The sequence below is a fragment of the Cydia pomonella genome, chromosome 22, assembly GCF_033807575.1.
Source record: "Cydia pomonella isolate Wapato2018A chromosome 22, ilCydPomo1, whole genome shotgun sequence".
In the NCBI taxonomy this organism is placed as follows: Eukaryota; Metazoa; Arthropoda; class Insecta; order Lepidoptera; family Tortricidae; genus Cydia; species Cydia pomonella.
The window spans coordinates 5,879,832-5,901,775 of record NC_084724.1 but is presented as its reverse complement, the minus strand read 5'-3'; the positions used below and the strand labels follow the sequence as shown (position 1 = coordinate 5,901,775).

Here is a 21,944-nt window from a genome sequence, read left to right as displayed (position 1 = left end):
AAAGATTCGTCTCTCTATTGATCTTTCTGAATAATTGTTCCTTTATCTTCCCTGTTTCCCTACGTAATCTATATTTAGGGCAATTATCATCATCTACACTCAAGTGCCTACTTTTTTTCACTTGTTAGCCTTTGTCACAAATCCCATGGATACAACAAATCGTTTGCAATATGTCCGATCTGTTGTTTACTTTACAATCTCGACTACTCAAAATCTGTTTACCTGAGATACTCTTGTACTGTCTGAAGTCTACTCTATACTATATTTGTTCTATATTTAAGTCGTACAGTAAAACATATTTATTATACTATAACATTTGGTATTTTGGTAATCTCCATAGGTAGGTATACATATGCTTATATAGGCACTATCCTGTTACTGTTTATTTGTTAGCACTTATCACTTCAACATTATGCGTCCATCTGCATTCATTCGTTTTATTAATAATAATTAGTTTTATTTAACGGAATATCTCGTTTAATCCATGATAATTACCTCTGATCTCTTATTTAATGCATTTCTATACATTTAACACCTTTTTATTCGAATAATAATTAAAGTTACTTCAAAATTATGATAGTTAGAACTTCGTGTGCATAAAATATACTCATACAACAATGTCTCTATTGTCTAATGTCTGTACAATATCTCAAAATGCAATATGAATATCGTCTAATCTATCGAAACATGAAAATAATTAACAATTATTTAAAATTTCACATATATATATAAAGATATTTCTTCTAATACTGATCATCAACAACATCGAGTTAATTATCCCAAAAGTTTAATCAATTTCACGAACTCGCTGTCACAAGAGTTTGCGACTCAAAAATTCAGTCAAAAAACACTAAACATCCATTGCCAATATAAGATGTCAAATGTTATCACAATTTCATTTTACTATTTTTAATACTATCATATTTAGCTTGTTGGATACTAAAAAGGAGCTACAACTCTAACACATGTATCTTTCCTCAAGACTGCGTATAAGTAGTCATTTAGTCAACTATGTTGTTCTGAGTGGATTAAATTGAACAAAAGTTTATTTTTACATCGATAAAGCGACGTGTATACTATAATATTTACAAAAGCTCAACTAAACATGGATAGGTTTATTAGCATCCACTTCATTTGATAAACTCCTGATCATCAGCTAACTCGAATCAGTCAATCGTGTCATGTCTTTTAAGTATTTGATAGGATACAATCATCTTTCTATACTCCTATTTTGTTCCATATTCCTCTCGATATCAATTATAAAGAAACAGCTGTATGTTATACCCAATCTCTCTGCTCTATTGTTTTTGTATTTTTTCAATAATTTTAATAATTCCTTTCTTTTACTACGTTCAACACTTATTTATTAGTTATCCTATTGTTCGAACATATGCGTTAAATTTTTTCAGGCATCATATTTTCAAATCTTCTATTATACCTCTATCTTGTCGCCTCTCTTTTTTTTTAACTGTTTGGGTCATTATTTACGTTTCTGTTTCTCATTTCACTATCGACTCACAAGAGATCACGAATTGTTCTACTATAAGTAAGCTAACAAACTACAGCAAACTTTTGCAATACTGTTTCGTGTCTTAATTATTGGTTGCATTAAGAAAACCCAGAATTCATTTATGAAAATACTACTAGCTTGTAGTTAATTTCATGTTCAAACTGGGTAACTTGATACTTTAGCCTGTAATGACATCACCTGTACACAGTTTGTCAATAAAATATTTCTATTCTATTTTAACTATGCATTTTGTCCACCTCTCAAAAAGATTACTCACACTGCTCTGGTCTATCCATTATAAGTCTCTTTATCCCGTCAAATGACAATTAATTTCTGTTATATTTATCAATCTCGTATAAACTTTCAATATCTTTTTCTCTAGTATACCGGCTTCTGCTTACCTACCTAAGTACCTCGATACTTTTCAATTTCCTGCTTAAAGGCAAATCTCTTTACTCGAAAGAAAGAAAGAAAACCTCGATCTGTGTTAGAACTCAGTCACTTTACGTACTTGCTACTGTATCATTACTCACGACGGTTTAAATTTCTGCAGTTCAGTTTTGGATCACTATATCAAACTCAAGAGCCTTAATCAATGCTCAAGCATTAAACGCATTCATGTTCAATTACGTTCTTCATCTGGCTCAACACCCGAAATTCAAACAACTGTTTTTTCATAGAAAAAAAGAAAAACTTCCCCAAATTCTAACAATTTTTTTTGTAAAAAATATTAATTGTAACACACATTTCAATCGAACAATAGTCACAGACATACAGTATCTGTTCTCTGTGTACAACTTGTCTCTCTTTTCATTTTAGCATCTATTAATAGTATTAACCATTTCAATCGGACAATGCTCACACACATACAATATGTTTTCTATGTATAACTTATCTCTCTTCTCATTTTACCATCTATCATTAGGTAGATGTAAACCATTAGGTTTTGTTATACTTTTTTTTTTTACTTCATTTCATAAAATAAAATATTTGATACTCTGTATTATAGAATTTAACGGAGATCAAACTTAATTTCGATCTAACTTGTAATCAAGACGCTGTCTTACATTTTACCCACTTATACTTTATATTCTCTTCTCACAAGGCCACTGTAAATTCTATATCTAAAAAAATCGCGTAAGTATATCTCCACACACGACAGTCGTGAAACTGCCAGCGTCGATAAAAATCTATAATTCTTATCTTCATAAGAGTGTAATTTCACTAATTCATCCTTCGTTTGATTCATCTCTCCAAAATTTGAGGCGTATGCTCAGGGTTATTTTAATTTCAACCATATATAAAATAAAAAATATATGAACCATTTCAAGAGAACGAACGTTCGCTACAAACGTTCCGTTTTTTTCATATTTCACTTACAGCTCTCACAAGTCACTATTGTGATTCTGTATCTCCGTTTAATCAATACATACGTATGCTTGTTGGAATTAAAAATCAATATAAGCTACAAATTACTTTTTTTTATTATCATTCCATCAATAACCAGTTGCATTCTCGTCATCGTACTAAATACTGTAAATATTACTTGCAATGTCACGTTAGAATATAATTTATGAACAATCAAAGAAAAGATTAGTCATCTTATCTGGACTAAAAAAAAAACATCCGTCTCGTTCTCGCGACCACCATAGTCAAATCTTTAGCAACTAGTCATACAGAATTCACCATTCGCACATTCGCATTTTATAATTCGCAATTTCAATGTGTACACTTCCGTCAAAAAACAAACAATTTCATCTAATTCTCAACATCCGTGACGAACCCTCACGTCAAACAAAAATAAAATATTAAGATGTACTCTCACGTACTTTAATGTTTACTTTCCTTGACGCACGCTCACTTCACACAAAAATCGAATTTCAGATGTACTCTCACGTCAAATAACTTCTAACTACCTTGACGTATGCTCATGTCAAATAAAAAACAATTTCCTTGACGTGCTCTCACGATAAACAAAAATCAAATTTAAAACGCACGCTCACATCAAATAAAAATCAAATTTAAGACGCACTCTCTCGTCAAATAATTTTCAACTTCCTTGACGCACACTCACGTCAAGCACAAATCATATTTCAGACGAACTCTTACGTCAAAAAATTTCCTACTTCCATGACGCATGCTCACGTCAATCGATAATCAAATTTTAGACGCACTCTCACGTCCAACAAAAGTTAAATAACTTGATTGAACAATAGTTATTTGTACAACAAGAAAGCAAAGTTTGATATTTCTTCGAGTGCTTGTTTTGATTGTATAATAAAATACGTAAAATATGGTGTTTTTATTAAATTTTAATCTTTTATTTCATTAATTAATTATTACGAATGAAGACTCGTAGGGTGTTTTGGAACGATGCGGTCTGACTTATTTCGGGGGTCTTTTATAAACCGTCAATATACCGTTGAATTACGTATGCACTTTTTTTTGTTCAAATATTCCGAACTTGTATTAGGCCCCGCTCGTTGAAATGACATTCGACTCTAAAGGTCACTTGAATGTTATTTTGTCTCACTCGGTGAGCAAAATGTGATTTTGCTCACTGTTTTTAAGCAGCAAATTACCCTTGTTCGAGCTGCTGACGTGATAAAATATTTTCATCAGTGAAACAAACAAATTCGTTATAAATTATATTTCTTTCGCTCTTTGTTGTCTTTAACAAAACTATCATCTGGCACTGACACTGAATAGTTCTGTATACAACAAACTCTCAATACTCGCTCTCATGCTAATAAATATATTATTTATTATTGTCATACAAAAACTTGAGTTAACTTCTCTTAAGTTACCTTCGCTTATGTTAAGCTACCATAATGCTCTCTCACATTGTTATTATATATCGTGTACCTGCGTAACTTTAAATCATACTAGTAGACCATATGATTGACCAGCAATTTTACACAGACTCTGCATGAGTTTAATTATCATAACTTCTTTCCAAGTTCTATATTGTCGTTTAATACTAAATAAGTGATTTAGAATCAATGCATTTAAATTTACACACTGTCAAAATCCATTGTCACATTATACATAAGTATAGTGTCATTTAACCCAATTAAATTATCTCATTAACAAAAAATAAAAAAAGGATTGTCTATTTCAGGCTTCTAGCCCATAACAAATCTCTTTATGTTTCATTAAGATCTCTTAGATACGCTCATTTAAAATTACTAGTACCTGGGCGACCGAGCTCCGCTTGGCTACAACTATCCATTGCAATATGGTGGCGTATAATAGGCGATAATCTACATAAACTTAAAGAGTAAAATGTGAACTGACAATTATTATTATTTACAATCGAATTCAACCTTACAGCACTTGTCACAGAGTAACGCCATCTATTGCCAATTTCTCTTATTACATAGCTCATTTTTTTACCAAACCAAACCTGTCCAAAACAATAAAAATTAAAAATTATATATAAACTTGAACATATAAAAAAAAACAAAGGTTAGTCACCGGGCGAGATTCGAACCCGTAACACTCGTTTCTAGCCGTCCGCGTCCCAACCCGCCGGACCAGACGGACAGTGGCCAGCAACACGAAATCAGCGACCACATTCTGCGTCGAAAGAAAAACGCATTAAAACTCGAAAACACGCGCCTTCTCAAACACAAGACTAATCTAGACCGACTGTACACCCCCAAAAACCCCCATATACCAAATTTCAGCGAAATCGCCAGAGCCGTTTCCGAGACCACAGAAAACTATGTATATATACAAGAATTGCTCGTTCAAAGGTATAAGATAATGCAACGTCAGAACGTTATGTCAAACTATCATCTTCTAATTTACATACGCTCATGTAAATTTACCATAATGTACGCTCACATTATGAAGAACTATCATCATCTAATTTACTTACACTCAAGTAAATTTACATAATGTATGCTCACATTATGAAAAACTATCATCATCTAATTTACATACGCTCATGTAAATTTACCATAATGTACGCTCACATTATGAAAAACTATCCCAATTTACATACGCTCATGTAAATTTACCGTAATGTACGCTCACATTATGAAGTACTATCATCTAATTTACATTCGCTCATGTAAATTTACCATAATGTACGCTCACATTATGAATCTGCTATTCTATTTATCTCATCTTTCACGTCCAAACTCTTAATATTACCCTCTTAATATTACTCATGTTATTAAAACTACATAAGTATATACTACACAAAACGCTTGTTTACGTTGTTGTACACTAGCTTACTTTAAATAAGTATCTGTATTTACTTATATTTTTATGCTAGCCCGCTTTCAACTGTAAGGCTTTCATTAGCATAAATAAACTATGAGTCTCATACAATTTTAGCTAAATTGGAGTAAAATTTACAGATAACATGTGTAACACTGTCACCTGTATAACACTGTCACTGCCACCATTAAACGTAGGTATTTATTTCGACAAAAATATGTCTATAAATAGGTACTTATTATTTCGCATTTTAGTGCTGTCCAACGAGGTATTCTATTTTACTACTACCAATTCACTGATTTCGTATAGATTTAACTAAAACTGCTGCATTGAACATAAATCATGACGTGTACAACAATGAAATACATAAATGCTTTTAAAAATTCTTATCAAAGAAAAAAATATATAGGAAAGCATAACCTATTCCATGTGTAAAAATGACAAAACTAATTTATTTCTGGTCATGATGCCTCATATACTGATGTCTTAAAGGAACTTTTATTATCATAATATATATTTAATTAACTTTCTTGGGCCATCATATGATTTACAACAATCATTTAATATTATCTGTCTAAATTATCATAAATTCATTATCTATCACAATAAACTACCAGCCAATTTATTGTTTTCAGTTGCTTGCAAAGAAGTGGTAAGATATACTTCTTAATGACTATTTTTACTCACGAGTTTTAAAGCTACCTGCAACTTCATCATGCATTTTTTTAAATTGCTAATACATATAATAGTTACTTACAAGCAGTCGCCAAAAACATATATCTGAAGCATGTAAATCGTCCTAAACTCATGAAATAAAATACTTTTTATTTCTATAACTTACGTTTCATAAAACTTAAGAATCAAAATAAATCTCAAAATCCCAATGTGGGTTAGTGGTACGTTAACACTTCTGATTTATAGTGCTTCTTATTGCATGGTTACCCTAAACTATTACTACTACAGCAATCGGGATACTTGCAGGTACTCTGACCTAACCAGTTCATTACGATGCTTCCTCTTTGACAGCCTCAACCCAAGTGAACGAGCCTGTCCAACATTTACCGTGTCCCCACCACCTGCTAAAACTACCGTGTTTTGACATAATGTTAAATCGTGTTCAGTATAATGTTATTTTCCCAACTACCCCTGTATTAATCGGGGTAACATAATAATGTTGTCACGGTATAATTATTATTTAACTGCTATCTTAAATGTAAACATAAATAAATCATGACATTATAAACATTAGAAAAAAAAGAGGATTTTTTTCCACTCTTAATTAAAATTATATCTTACCTTTATGGCATCGTTTCTGCTTAATACAAAATTAATAACTAAGTATATACAAAAACCTCAAGAACAACCTTATGAACCTATCAAGTAAGATTTTTTTGTATCAAGTAACGTCTGTGAACGATGATATTAAACTTAGAAACAAATCTGCGGGAATTATTACACTTGGAAAGTGGGCGTACCTGTGGAGGTGGATATGAGGGCTGCGTTAGCTGCCTGACTAGCGCCGAGTTGTCGTATAAGGGGTTCCGTGGCGGGGGCAACCAGCCCGTGTTGGGGCGCACGGCGGCCGTCGGTCGGAACTGCTGGGGCCGCGGCGCCGCCGCTGGAGCCCCTCGGCCTTGCCTGCGGAGATTACAGGGTCAATCGTCGTTGCACCCACCAAACGCCGAGTTTCTTGATCATATTGGGATACCCTACAATTTAGGAGGGATTTAAATCTCGGGTTAGAGGTGTAGCTTTATTTGACGTTCATATGAGCATTGTAATATGCCTACATGGAAAATAAATCTCTATCAAACCTGCCCGGCTACCACGTGTTGACATTTGACGTTCACTGTTCGTTCGCATTCGCATCAATACATCAGTGCGAGCGAGATGAGCGATCGAGTTTACGCAATGGCTAACGTAAAAGTCAAGTATCAACTCATGGTACAGTTACTGATGATAGGTATGTGCCCAATTTATGATTGATAAATTGTACTTTTTTGTCTAATTACCATCGAAATAGCTAATGATTCTAAGCAGACCTCGCAAATGCGCATAGCTCCACTATATTTAACCTTCACGACCTGTCTGGCCTAGTGGGCAATTGACCCTGCCTATATAGCCAATGGTCCCGGGTTCAAATACTGGTAAGGGCAATTATTTGTGTGATGAGCACGAATATTTGTTACTGAGTAATGGGTGTTTTCTATGTATTTAAGCATTTATAATTATTTATAAGTATATTATATATATCGTTGTCTAAGTACCCTCAACACAAGCCTTATTGAGCTTACTGTGGGACTTACTCAATTTGTGTAACAATGTCCTATAATATTTATTTATTTATTGAATTCTTTCAAAGAGGGAATTGTCAAATCATTTATAACTAACCTGCTAGCATGAGTTGCGTTCTCGCGCGCGACTCCTTACACCTTGCGCGACTTCAAGTATGGACTCGCGCGCGAGAACGCAACTCATGCTAGCAGGTCAGTTATCACAAAACTTGACACACAACAATTTGAAAAAATGCAACCAGTAGTGCAGAATAACCGGACATCTGAAAGCATGTTGTTGTTGTATTTGTATTTTTGACCGTTCTGAATGGGAGACCTTCGCCTCACTCAAACATAAAAATTAGTACATTTTGATACAAGTGTGCTAAGTTGGTCATTACACACGAGACGATATTGTGCGCGCGAGCTGCAAGCGAGCGCGCAATAAGAAAGCCGATGTGTGTAATGACCATAGCACACGCGTTTCATACGACGTTTTTCAACACACTTGCGAGAAATAAGAAACTTTCATATTAATCAAAATTTAATTGTTAAATCGGTTAGTATGCAGTGTTGCATCTGTCATACTGCCTGCCGCCCCTCGCCCCGCCGCCGGCGGCCGGCCGGTCCCCCGCCAGTCCACGTTGTAAAATCTACTCGACCAATTTAAGAAGGCTCCGTTTCCATACATATTACTCGTATTAGCAATCAGTTACCTTCTTAACTCACTCGGATAATATAATGAAAAAGCACGAGCGGTATAATATACTGAAATAAACAACCGGCCAAGAGCATGTCGGGCCACGCTCAGTGTAGGGTTCCGTAGTTACTCTTCCGTCACAATAAGCTAAACTGGAGCTTAAAGTATAGTAAATTGTTAACCAAGGGATGAAACGGTACCTTTCACCTAAGTTAAATAAAGAGGCAAATTTGCATAATCAGTACCTAATTAAAGTAAGTCTTTTTACTATGGAGGGATAACTTTTGCGATAACTCAAAAACAGCTCTCTACTTCCACGATTTTTTTCATATTTTTTGGACCTATGGTTCAAAAGTTAGAGGGGGGGGGCAGATTTTTTTTCTTTCGGAGCGATTATCTCCGAATATATTTACTTTATCAATAAATATTTCTTGAAAACCCCTATTAGTTTTGAAAGACCTTTCCAACGATACCCCACACTCTAAGGTTGAAGCGAAAAAAAAATTCACCCCCACTTTACGTGTAGGGGAGGTAGCCTAAAAAAAATTTAATATCTAGGATTATAAGCCAAAAATCGGTGGAATAAAAACACTATTTTGAGCAAGTGTGTTGAAACAGTACATTACGATACAAGTGCGAAAAATAGGAAATTCGAAACGAGTGGCGATAAATTAAAACACGACGGAAGGGAGTGTTTTAAATCGACACAAGTTGCGAATTACCTATTCGCACATGTATCGTCCAACGTTTTACAGTACATATGGCCCTTTAAATGTTCGACACAGTAACGTAATATGCTAATTTTCGCACTAGTGCGGTAAAGTAGCACCATATGTACTGTAAAGTGTTATATTATAAAAATATCCCAAGTACCCATCAACCGAAGGCACGTCATCATACTGCCGCGACACGGCAACCACATTCCTCGACAAGCACTTCAAATAACAGTTCCGATCACAACGCGTGACGCGTAAACTTGGACCGTGTTTCTCCGCTTGTACATTTTCTTCAGTTTGGGTTGACTTATTGATCTTTCCCATAGTTATACCTTTAATGTTATTGGTAAAACCATATACAGTACAATCCCCTTAATCCGGCACTATCCCTGACACGCGAGCCGGATAAGTGGAAAATTCGAATTACTGGAAATTATAGCAAATCTGTATATACACCGTGGTTTTTTTATTTCCGTTAATTTCAAGAGAGCATTCCTAAGCTTAAATTAAGTAACTTTCTCAAAGACACCGGTATTCGAACGAACTCCATTTCGGAGATATTAAAAATTTTATTTTTATCTCATAGGGCTCTTACGAGCGTATACAATTGCCTTAGGGCCTGTTTAAATATTGATTAGTGTTTAGTACGAGTGTGTACTTTTGCTACTATCGCAAGTACTATCTCGCACGATCGATGTTCGAAATGACATTGATATGTCAAAGTTTTCAATTATTTGGTTGAATTAAATGTAATGCCCGTGTTACAACAACGCTATTTGCAACATTTAATTACTTTTTATAAAAAATAAAACATTAAAAAAAAACTTTATTTATTTATTTTAACTATGCCATTTAGTTTCCTTAAACGTACTTACCGATACCCCGAAGTTAACGGAATTCAATAAAAACACGGTGTATACTATACTAAAATAATAAGTTCAACGAAAATTACTCCGTTATCTGGTTTTTAGGCACTTTAAGGGAGAAGGCACTGTGATAATGTAACCATAGATAAACTTGGACATAGAATGATCACTTGCACCTCTATTTTAGTGACGGATTACTAGATGTACCGGATCATAGAAGTGACGAATTATCGAGATTTTACTGTACAGGAATACTAAGTCCCGTACAGTAATGTAAAATATTGATGCTGCAATTTTACAACTGGGCGTTTTCACTTAATTGTGTACCATTAACAATATCGGCCGGTTAGCAATCGTCACAAAACTAACTGTCAACGTCAAACCCCATACATTCTTTCAGGCAAATCATAGTTAGATATGGCTTAAACAATTGACATATTAAATTAAAATTAACACAATACAACAATTACAATCACATTATTAATACAATTAATTGACATATATCTAAGGACGGGCCTTACGGGCACTAAGAATGGTGCCAGTTCAGTGTTGTCACTCACGAATTCGAGCCAATCGTGCAGTCTAACGTAACTAGTTGCGACCATCGCGCGTGATGCGAACTCATCAACATACATCGGCGGGGTTTTTGGTGCGATAATGTTTTCATGTATTTATAACTTTGTTTATTGTAAAACCAAACTATGAATTAAAAATAGACAGTAAGCTCCCAATGCGCTTAGAAATATTAAAATAGTATCGGTTTTTATAGTTTATACCTGTTTTTTGGCTAGAGTAAAACATTCCCGCACCAAAAACCAATCGCGTTGTGGCGTTAGACTGTAGAAATTCGTGTGCTTGACACCGCTGTACTGGCTCCATTCCTGTTGCCCGTAAGGCCCGTCCTTAGATATATGACAACAGCTTAGTCATTTTGAACAACACATTCTCGTAACTTTTGCTTCTAACTGAACGATTGCTGACAAAAAACACTAAAACCACAAACACAGGCAATTATTTCACAATATTTTGTAACCAAACTGAGATGTGTATTTCAAGATCACTAGCACTAAACTGAGCATAGACTAAATATTAATATAATAAATACGGTCACCACGGCTAACTTCAGATAACAAATGCTACTGTTTGGTAATTCCCGACCCACAGAGTACAGATATAGTTGTTTATGTGTCCGGGAAATAGATGAATCATCATAGTATTCTGAGAATATATGACGTAGTTTCGTTAACAATCAAACTCATCTGTAAATTTAATTAAGTTTACGGCTTTTAGGTCCATAATATTCAGAGTTAGACCAAGCTAAGTTTGCAGCGATTTTGATAGCCGAAACTGCGCAAGGGTTATTTTAAACGTCAAGTTTCTAGCAAATTATGACGTACGGAAGGTGGAACGAAATCTCCATGTACCAAAAAGTGTCATCAAAAAACTTTAAATAGGTGGCGCTACAATACCTAGAGTACTTGAACAAAAAAAATCAAATCATAGACAGCACAATTCACTCCGTCAATAACGCCTAGGTTCTTAGCTACTCTAGCGCTACTCTGGAGAGATTTAGAACTATTATTTATAGCTGACAGCTGGACACTTTTGCAACAGTTGCAACCTTCCATACTTCAGAGTCTAGGCTATCAACATCGCTGCCAACTGGTCTCGGTTTAACTGTATTAATTCTTTTTGATATCATCTTTCTTCTTTTTGAAATGTTATTTCGTACCGAATTTGTACATACTCAAGTTCAATACTCTTACTTACTTACTCCTCTGGCGCAGCGGCCCAAAGTGTGTCTTGGCTTCCAACACGACTGCTTCGCCACTGATCCCGGTCCTGTGCAGTTTCTCGCCAGTCCTCAACCTGCAGCTCGGGCAAATCCGTGTGCACCACATCCGCCCATCGACACCTAGGTCGACCGGCCGGGCGGTGTGCTGACGGTTTTCCCTCAAACGCTCTTTTCACCGGCCGATCGCCTCCCATTCGCTCTAGATGGCCGAGCCACCGAAGCCGTTACGCCTTTGTGACACCCATGATATTAGGCTCAGCTACTATCTGTTCGACTTCGACGTTTTTGCGGATTCTCCAGCTGCCATCGGGTCGCTGCATTGGGCCGAGGATTTTGCGAAGAATCTTCCTCTCAGCCACCAGAAGCTTACTTTCTCCCTTCAAAGTTAGTGTCCAGGCCTCGGCCTCTCATCCGTTAAGATGGGTCGTATTACGGAATTCGGATCTTAGTTTTTTTAGTTCAATACTCTTGCAATAACATATGTACCTATCTATAAAGTTCAGGGAAGCTCGCCTAGATCGACCAAGCTAACTCTGCAGCGATGATTGGCAACAACACCTGCTTGCCTCATTTGACTGAGCTTAACGTACCATACATCGAAGAGAGGAGGCCAAAACTTCGATCTGTTCAGGAATGTGTGACATAGCGCCACTGGTAGAGGTACTACTTACTTGGCTGGCGCGATGACCCAAAATGAGTCTAGGCCTCCAACACAACAGCACGCCACTTTGCTCGGTCCAGAGCGGACTCGCGCCAGCTTTCGCTGACGCCGAGCTCACGGAGATCTGCCTCCACTCTATCCGCCCAACGATATTTAGGATGACCAACTGGACGGCATCCACGCAAGTAAGCCCCTTTGACTGCCCGATCGTCACCCATCCTTTCGAGGTGGCCAAGCCAGCGGAGACGATGTGGCACTGGTAGAGGTACATACCCGTATATGTCTGGGGGCGCCTCTGGCGCGGGCGGCGGCGCGGGGCTCGGAGGGCGCTCCTTTAGACTGTAGCCTCGGAGTAATACTAGGTGCCGGGGGTCCTGGTAAAGATATTGTAGATTTTGTCACAACGGAGCAAAATAACATATTTACGAGCGTACATGAATCCTGAGAAGCGAAAGATTTGTAAAATAGAATTCCGAGCGTTGAGGGTTTCAGGTGTTAACATCCAAGGGGAAATAATTTTGCGACTATATGATACAATACTGCTTTTCACATCACCTATGAGGAAATCTGTTTTATTTTCATTTTGCAAAAAAAAATTGTGTCTTAGAACTAAAAAGCGGCCATGGGCGAGTCGGACTCGCCCATGAAGGGTTCCGTACCATTAATGACGTATTAAAAAAAAACTACTTACTAGATCTCGTTCAAACCAATTTTCGGTGGAAGTTTGCATGGTAATGAGTCAACCAAGAAAGTGGTTTACCACTTTTCGACTCTATTACTTGACAAATAAAGTCGAAAAGTGGTAAACCACTTTCTCGGCTGACTGTACATCATATACTTTTTTTAGTTTTATCATTCTCTTACTTTAGAAGTTACAGGGGGGGGGGGGGCACATTTTACCACTTTGGAAGTGTCTCTCGCGCAAACTATTCAGTTTAGAAAAAATGATATTAGAAACCTCAATATCATTTTTGAAGACCTATCCATATACCCCACACGTATCGGGTTGATGAAAAAAAAATTTTGAGTTTAGTTCTAAGTATGAGGAACCCCCAAAATGTTTGGTTTTTTTTTCTATTTTTGTGTGAAAATCTTAATGCGGTTCACAGAATACATCTACTTACCAAGTTTCAACAGTATAGTTCTTATAGTTTCGGAAAAAAGTGGCTGTGATGTGACAAACGGACGGACAGACAGACATGACGAATCCATCAGGAAGCCTAAAAAGGGGCATTTTGATCCCTCCTAACAGGTTGGACAATATGGTTATTTTATGAAATACAAACGAAAACGAACGAATTGTAAACGAAATTGAAAATGTTCAGAATTTAAGTATCACAATAAATAAAAAACGGTCAAGCGCGAGTTTGTTTTACTCGCGCACCTAAGGTTCCGTGCAAACTTTAAATCATCTCGTGTAACTATGAGGGCAAAAGACCTTTCATCAGAAGTACGTTAACTAAGTATAATTGTATACAGCGCCATCTATCGGCAAATTATTCCAAATTTCAAATCGATAGCTTAAGTGTATCTCGAGATATTTAGCGATGTGACAGACAGACAGACAGACGGACGGACAGAGTCGCACCATAACGACCAGACAGACAGACAGACGGACGGACGGACAGAGTCGCACCATAACGACCCCATCAGGGTTTCTTTTGTACCTTTTTGGTACGGAACCCTAATAACGTCAGAGACTAAACCCACATTACATTAGAGACCAGCATGCCCCAGGCCCATAATAAAGAGGTACAGGTAGCACTGGTGAAATAGTGGTGTCTACATTTATCACATCCCTGTCATGAACACAACAAAAAAGAAAAAAATACAGTCTTGAATGATTCACGGTTAGATTCATTAGACTTATAATGACCGGGATATAGACCGTGATTACCTTTTGATCTTCGGTTATTAGCACAATGTATTATGTACACGGCATTGCGATATAATACATTCGGTAAAGTCTTACAAAAAGAAAACGAACTTAAAGATATCCTTCTGTTATCCAGGAAAACAAGACGATTTGAGGAGATTAGTTTGGGAATACCGCCGGGACAGTAACTGGCAGCTCCAACTCCAGGGAATAGCTGAGTGAACGCAGCATGTGATCGACAGCCCGCCTGTATCCGACCGGGCGTCCACTACATCTCAGTTTCCCGTGTTTAGTTGCCCGTGAACAAGATGCATGTAACTGCGACGAAATATCGGGAGCTCGAAAACGAAACAAAAGGTAATCACTGTCCGTATCATGATCAATATAAGTCTATACTCTGTATCTTTAGGTATTTAAATATTTTAAATAAAAGTAAACAAACAATTTGTACATTTTCGGGTAGTTATAACATTTACTGGTTAAGCAACCAAATATAAAACCGCCTGGATCTGTGACTGAACAACCTGACTTTAACCTACATTATTTGATCATGTAATGTTTTCATCTACCCTCAACTGGCTTAAAGAGCCATTTGAGGGTAGATTTAGTTTATTTATATTTAAATACCTAAAGGTTCAGAGTATTTTTTTTATATACTACTTCGGTGGCAAACAAGCATACGGCCCGCCTGATGGTAAGCACTCTCCGTAGCCTATGTACGCCTGCAACTCCCCTAGCATTCCCCCCTCGTTGAGCTCTAGTATAGTGAAAGAATAAATGTACCTTAGCATAATTCCTTAGCTGAGCATGGTGGGTGTCACCACCTGCATTTTCATACAGCTTCAAGAGTGCTGGGAGTCTCCGGGCCGCGGCTATGGACAGCTGTGCCCCACTGGTGCCTAGGAGTCGTGCTGCCAGCTCTATGGTTCCCGGAGCACCTGTTAATTTCCCATCATAATATTTAGTAATATAAACCAGACATTTAGAGTTCAAGGCAAGAAAACCTGCCAAGTCTACAACAAGTAGAATGGTTTTGTAAATTGAAATAAAAATGTGACTTTGGTTGGAACAGAAGTATTATTTATTTTTTGATATGTATTTCTGAATTATATGATGGAAATTCTGGAGCCACAAAAGAATACGAAAATGTAAGTCTTTGTCTAGTCAATTCTGTAATTTCTGCCAAAAAGTAATTAATACCTAATAATAAGAAAATTAATAACCATCACGTAATAACTCAGTTTTTGAAGTTGGACGGAGCCACACTGTTATGTCGTCTGTCGCCCAAATCTAATGTTTAGTATGTCTTTGGTTTTATTTGTAGCTTTTTTTTGTTTCCTTGTATTCTTTTTTATTTTGTAGTTTAACTGTGCCCTGGTTTTTACTGTAATGCTGAGTGAGTAATAAATAAACAATAAATAAATGAATACAGTGTAAAAAAAAGTTTGATCACCCGGTGGCACCAATCCTCCAGCGTAAGCCGAGTAAGGGGGTGAACAACACAACAACAGCACATGTCTCGACACATCTGTCCGTCCGAGCTCCTCGAAACATGCAGCGGCTGCAACCAGTGCCTCAGTGATGCAAGCTCGGCTTTCAGCTTGCCCTCCTATAAACCTGTTGATATAATTATTGTATTTCTGTGTTAAAAGTCCAGCCATTTTTAAAGTTTCATTAAATGAATGCTATCCAACAAAATACAGAGGTTGTAGGTGTGTAGCTTTTTGTATGGGATGAAATTTATATTTAATTTTTCTCATATAAATTATAATCTAGATATGCAATAGCACTCTACTTTTTTTATTCATTTAATTAAATTAAATTATTTTTGTAAAATGCCCTAATCAAAGTGTGACAGCAGTGGAGGAGAAATGCAGAGTTTAGGTGTTCTCAATGTTCTCAGCTCTTCAGCTCAGCATTGCTAGGAGCAATTATTAGGGTTGGCAAAACTTGACGTAGTGTGTGTGTGAAATATGACAACTCTAAATAGCCGAAAGGGATAGTGCCGCTGAATTACTGTCAAACTTAAGTTTTGTACGAGGTTTCCTTTCTGAATGGCAGAAATAGCCCTTAAATTATATTTCTTTTTTTTTAATATACTATAAAGTCCACCCATTGTACTTATTTGCTTTTTGCAATATTAGTAACTTGAACTCACTATACTTGTTTGTGGATAGTTAATACCTACTTAATGTCTTATATAAACCAAATAGTCTTTTCTAAAGTAATTGTAGTACATTATAATATCAAAATCACTTGTAGAGAATAACCCACATATCCTCAGGAAGCCTCACACCCACCCATTCAAAGTGGCCCTGATCTTGAAGATGCCTGAAAACGGAAATATGGTGCCCTAAATCTACTTGGTGCCGTTCCATGGAGTAATAGTTGGGTGTATTGGGGATGGGGCAGGAGGAGTTTACCCAAACTGCCCAAGACCAGAGTCTGTGGAAGAAAATGGTTTGAGGCCTACACCCCAGCAGAGAGTAACAGGATGAAAAGAAGAAGATAATATAAAACTACTTACTGTATCTTATCAATTGTTTCTATAACTGTTTGCGGGCATGTGAATGGACCAAAAGTGTTCACCGGCAGAGCCAGCAAGTTGTCTGCTGCCTGATATGTTACAATGCCATACACGGAGCCATTTCCTCCGCCCTCTTCTAGCGCGCCTCCGTGGAAATACCTAGACATTAGGAATGCATGTAGTATATTGTACATTCAATATTCAGTCAACTTCTACAATGATAGAAAGAATATAAGTATGGTAACGTAATAAGCAAATAATACTGTTTTTAAACTTGACTTACTCGAGAGTAGGTATAATATAATTCGTTTTTAATTCGCTTATATATGCCCCATTTGTTGAGGTAGCCTCGATGACGAATATCAACTCCGCCTGTATAGGCGATTCTGGGGCATTCACCACCATTTCAGTAGTTTTATAAAGCGGATACTTAATAACTAAACATTATACACTGTGTATCATATTGCGTGTCGTTTAAATACTGAATTTCAAACTTAACACTAAAACGTAGTGATTATATGCTCTTTGCTTAACACAGGCATAACACCGAAAGCTTCAATTCGTGAACCATCACACACAAAGAACCAAAAGTCCAAAACGCAACTTGTGAACTTGTTGTGATAGTTGACACTTTTGACAGCGAAATCAACTATTCGAGACTACGTAATAAACTTGTAAATGTTACTCAAGTATCGGTCAGATTGATGATGTAAACTCAGCTTTAAGGCTTGCACACGGAACATATACTGATGATGACTCTAATTGAAATAAATTATTTAAACTAGAGTACAGTAAAATTAAATAGTTGAAAAACGTAGACCGCAGTTATTTTCTAATACGTAACTTAAAAGAGAGAAAGTTTTAAAATAAAACTCATTTGACTAGTTGCGCTATGTAGTTGGTTAATTACATAATTACTGTATTTGCTAGCCCATTACTTTCGTACGTTAGTGAACTTGTTCTATGAATCGCTTAAAGGTATGTAATATGTAAAAATCAGCACAGCAAAAAAGCGCCCAGTATAATTCAAAACACTTACGCAAGTACATCTCGCTTTTACCTGCTTCAGCTACAAATTGCGGGGATCTTTCTCTTTTACTCCTATGAAGGCGGTTATAGCCTAGGTACCGTGTGATCAAATAATGAGAACGCAGCTTAAATTTATTTATTGGCCTTCGATTTGACATTGACGTTCAAATGTCAAACAAAATTGCTTTCGGCTCGCCCAAATTCATATTTTCAAACAAATATATATTGTATTTCTTAAATTGTATTTAAAAGTAAACTCGGACCAAATGACTCGAACATGGGACAAATTATACAAGCGATTCTTGCGACGACGACTTTGCACACGTTTTTTATTTATGATCATAGTGTTTACGATTTCCTTTTCAATTTCTATCTTATTATTCGGCGATTTAAAATCCCCTGTGGTGATGCGTATTACTGATTTAGATCGCTGTCCGGCCTGCTACGGTGTATCCGTTTGTCCGGAACTCTATTCTAACCAGATAATGTTGGAAAGCGGTAATCATTGGTCTCGCATGTTCAACGCTAAGAATGTATACTACGGGTACACAAAGTCAAATCGTCGAGTTATTTTAAAGAAGTTAGCACAGAATTGGGAGCTACAAGAGTTTGACTCGAAGTTGTGTAAGAGTTGGCAGTTAAAAGACGACTGTAAGCCCAGAGATTTGTTAAATTTGAGTAACATTATTAATAAAATCAAGGATATTGTTCATTATAACTTCAGCTGGCCAGATACGGAGCCAAGGAAGGGGCTTGTGTTTTGCCCGTACTCTACAGGCATCCTAGATTTCATAAATACTAGTAAAAAGAAATTGACTGATTCTAAATCAGATCTGATCAATATATGGACAAGTTTAAGCATTAACCCAGAACCCTTGATATTGAAGGTAATCATAAACAACTTTTAAGTTATTTAAATTTCTAATCTTACATTGTGTGGTGTACAAAATTTCCCCATCTTGGCTAGTTGATTCATAATAGGAACTTTTTCTCTTACTTAGGTTTTCTTATGTACAAAATATTATTTGATATTTACTACTAGCTTTTCAGTGAAGAAAACTGAAGTGAATGTGAAGTCCCCAATCTGCATTGGGCTAGCGTAGGGACACTAGGGACTAGGGACGATAGCCCAAGCCCTCTCGTGTATGAGAGGAGGCCTGTGCCCAGCAGTGGGATGGATGTATATAGGCTGGATTATTATTTATTTTAGGTTTATATCAGGCAAATTATAGCTTCTTGTCGATATTTTAAATCAAGTACTATAGCATTCCACTTTTTTTAACTTCTGAAAATACTAGGAAGCCTTATTATAACTTGTCATTGATATTGTCAAACCACTAACCAGCAAAATTGTACCTTTTTTAAGCAACTATCTAGTGGTGTAACACTGTCCTAGTGTTAGTTTAAATCTGTCCAGGTGATCCCGAAATCCAATGGTTGGCCAGTCCCAGCCTACGGAGGAGTGTGCGGGAGGCTTGTTGTAGAAGCCCATGAGGGAGAACCTTTAGCATCCCTCCTGCATGTCCCCTGGCATCGGAAACTGAAGTTTGCCAAGAAGATCCTGGATGCTGCTATGGATTTCACTTTTAAACATGACAGGTGAGATGTTTGTTGAGAATACCGAGTTGATTAGAATTACAACTGTGAGAAAATTACTAGATTTTCTTATATATTTTGGTGTTTGCTGATTCAGTGGAGTCACTCAATTCACCAACGAAGCAGCAGCTGCCATTATAATGATATGTCACCCTTAACTACTTGCTGAGTTATTGCCTGAGAGTAAATGCCTATTGAAATTTTTATGTGGCTCGGGTCTATAAACCCATCCCCTCACACTTAAACTTTTATTTTGGTCAGGAATAAATGCTTATTTACCGAATAATAAGTCTGTTGATCTCTGATGCCTTAATTATATACACAGTGTTCAAAATTAAACATCTAATTATGTTTCTTTATTGATTTTTGTTTTCAGATTTCGCTTCTATCTCATGGACTGGTCTTTAGACAACATAGTTGCCAACGAAAAGGATGATATCTCTTTCGTTGACCTTGAAGATGTTATCATCCTTGACAAACACATATATCCTGGAAAGGACCTCCCATCCTGGTACCAACGGTACAGTAGAGAGTTCATGGGCGCTGGATTCACTTTTTCAATTGAAAACATGTGTAAACACCATTTAAGTGACCATAACCTTTGGGCTGCATGCTACATTTTAGCTGGAGATGACATGCCACTATTGTATCCCATACCTAAGGATGTCAATGCATACAGACCTTATTTAGATAAGCTTCTGAAAGGCTGTCTGACAAAGTCTGAGGACAGATTTAGCAGTATTACTAAGTTACAACATGTTGTTAAAGAGATGCTGATGGATGAAAAGATTGTTGGTACTATGACTGTTAGATGATAATTAAAAATTATGAAAAATGTTTAAATAATGATCTCATTGGTAAGCATATTAATGATTGGTGTTAGTAAATGGTTAAATGGTTTTTCTACTCGTCAACTTGAATTAGAAAACATACCAAACTGTAATCACCTAATTTTCACTATGGGCTCCCGACGCAACTATAATGACTTCTTCTAAAATGCTTTAGTCATCTGTAATGAATTCGACCAATCACGTGTAGCCGAAGGATAGAACAAAAGACATCAACGCGCTAGTATTAAATTAGTAGGAAGTGCGTTGACGTCTTTTGTACTATCTTTTTATTCTTTTTTTTTATAGTAGAAAAAGTATTATTTTAGTTGGCTCGAATAAAAAGTACTAAATACAATAGTGATTTGGTGATATAATCAAGCTTTTCAAGCTTAATTATATCACCAGCTCTAGTACCTAGCACCAATAGCACCATCAAGCTTTTCAAGCTTGATTATATCATCAAATAGTATCATCAAAAAGCAGGATTGTGTAAAAATCTATTTTCTTACTTTATTTACTGAGGGTTTAGGTCTAACGCCAACATCAAAAAATCTAAAAGAGTTATCTGCCTCTACCACTGCTGCATATTCGAGTGACACAGAGGCAGATAATGTTCTTAGACTTTTCGATGTTGGGCCTCCAACATCGAAATTGTTTGTGGAGTGTAATGAGTGAAATCCAAGGATCAATTGACGATAGAACACATTTTGTAGTACATTAATTGCACTGCTAATACTCATTAATTTTCTGGATTTATAGATTATTAGGTGGGTCCACACACAAACGAGCCGCCTCGCGAGGAAATTACCTCGCGAAGCAGCTCGGACGGTGGAGGCGTGTCTCGCCCGAGGCAATGCGGCCGAGGCACGTCGTCTACACAGTCCGAGCTGCCTCCCGCGGCAATTTCCTCGCGAGGCGGCTTGTTCTGTGTGGACCCGCTTATTGATACATAGGCAATATAAAACTGTTATAGAACTGGTTTTGAATCTCATTTATTTTGAGTTATATTGTGATATCAAAGCTTTTCTAGATATAAGTGTGGTTGTTTACTGATATAGTATTTTGCATTATATAAAATTGTATTAAGCCAATATCATAATCTGAAATTATAATTGAAAGTTAAACTGTAGTTTCATTTAGCTCCACATGCTTAATTCTTATACTAATGACAGTGTTACACTTCTACATATGGATATAGTAAATTTTATACTGGTGGAATATTTCGATTATGTTACAAACAAGGACGGTGACCGTTATGCTGGTCGGAAAATAACGGGGAAAAATACAGGGTTCTTATTGCTCGTAAGGCCCGTCCTTAGGTATATGTCAATGGCG

General features: G+C 36.6%; 2 protein-coding genes across 4 annotated transcripts in view; one reads left to right on the top strand and one right to left on the bottom strand.

Annotated features, from left to right (window-relative positions):
• The window catches only part of LOC133530451 (mediator of RNA polymerase II transcription subunit 25-like), a 44,873-nt gene extending 27,156 nt beyond the window's left edge, over positions 1-17,717 (bottom strand). For 2 of the 3 annotated variants that reach the window (XM_061868362.1, XM_061868360.1), the window contains exons 1-6: positions 17,438-17,717; positions 17,155-17,313; positions 16,081-16,244; positions 15,411-15,565; positions 13,025-13,125; positions 7,216-7,378 (exon numbers count right to left, since the gene is read on the bottom strand). In XM_061868362.1, coding sequence (XP_061724346.1) covers positions 7,216-7,378; positions 13,025-13,125; positions 15,411-15,565; positions 16,081-16,244; positions 17,155-17,313; positions 17,438-17,559 — 864 coding nt within the window. In that variant the 5' untranslated portion in view covers positions 17,560-17,717. The remainder of the gene's footprint in view (positions 1-7,215; positions 7,379-13,024; positions 13,126-15,410; positions 15,566-16,080; positions 16,245-17,154; positions 17,314-17,437) is intronic. The other variant, XM_061868361.1, reaches the window with a different exon arrangement.
• A 576-nt stretch (positions 17,718-18,293) lies between these two features.
• On the top strand, positions 18,294-21,898 carry LOC133530275 (divergent protein kinase domain 2A). Its single transcript, XM_061868152.1, has 3 exons — positions 18,294-19,070; positions 19,601-19,782; positions 20,156-21,898. Exons 1-3 carry the CDS (start codon positions 18,450-18,452, stop codon positions 20,592-20,594), a joined length of 1,242 nt encoding a protein of 413 aa, XP_061724136.1. The 5' UTR covers positions 18,294-18,449; the 3' UTR covers positions 20,595-21,898.
• The last annotated feature ends 46 nt before the right edge of the window (positions 21,899-21,944 follow it).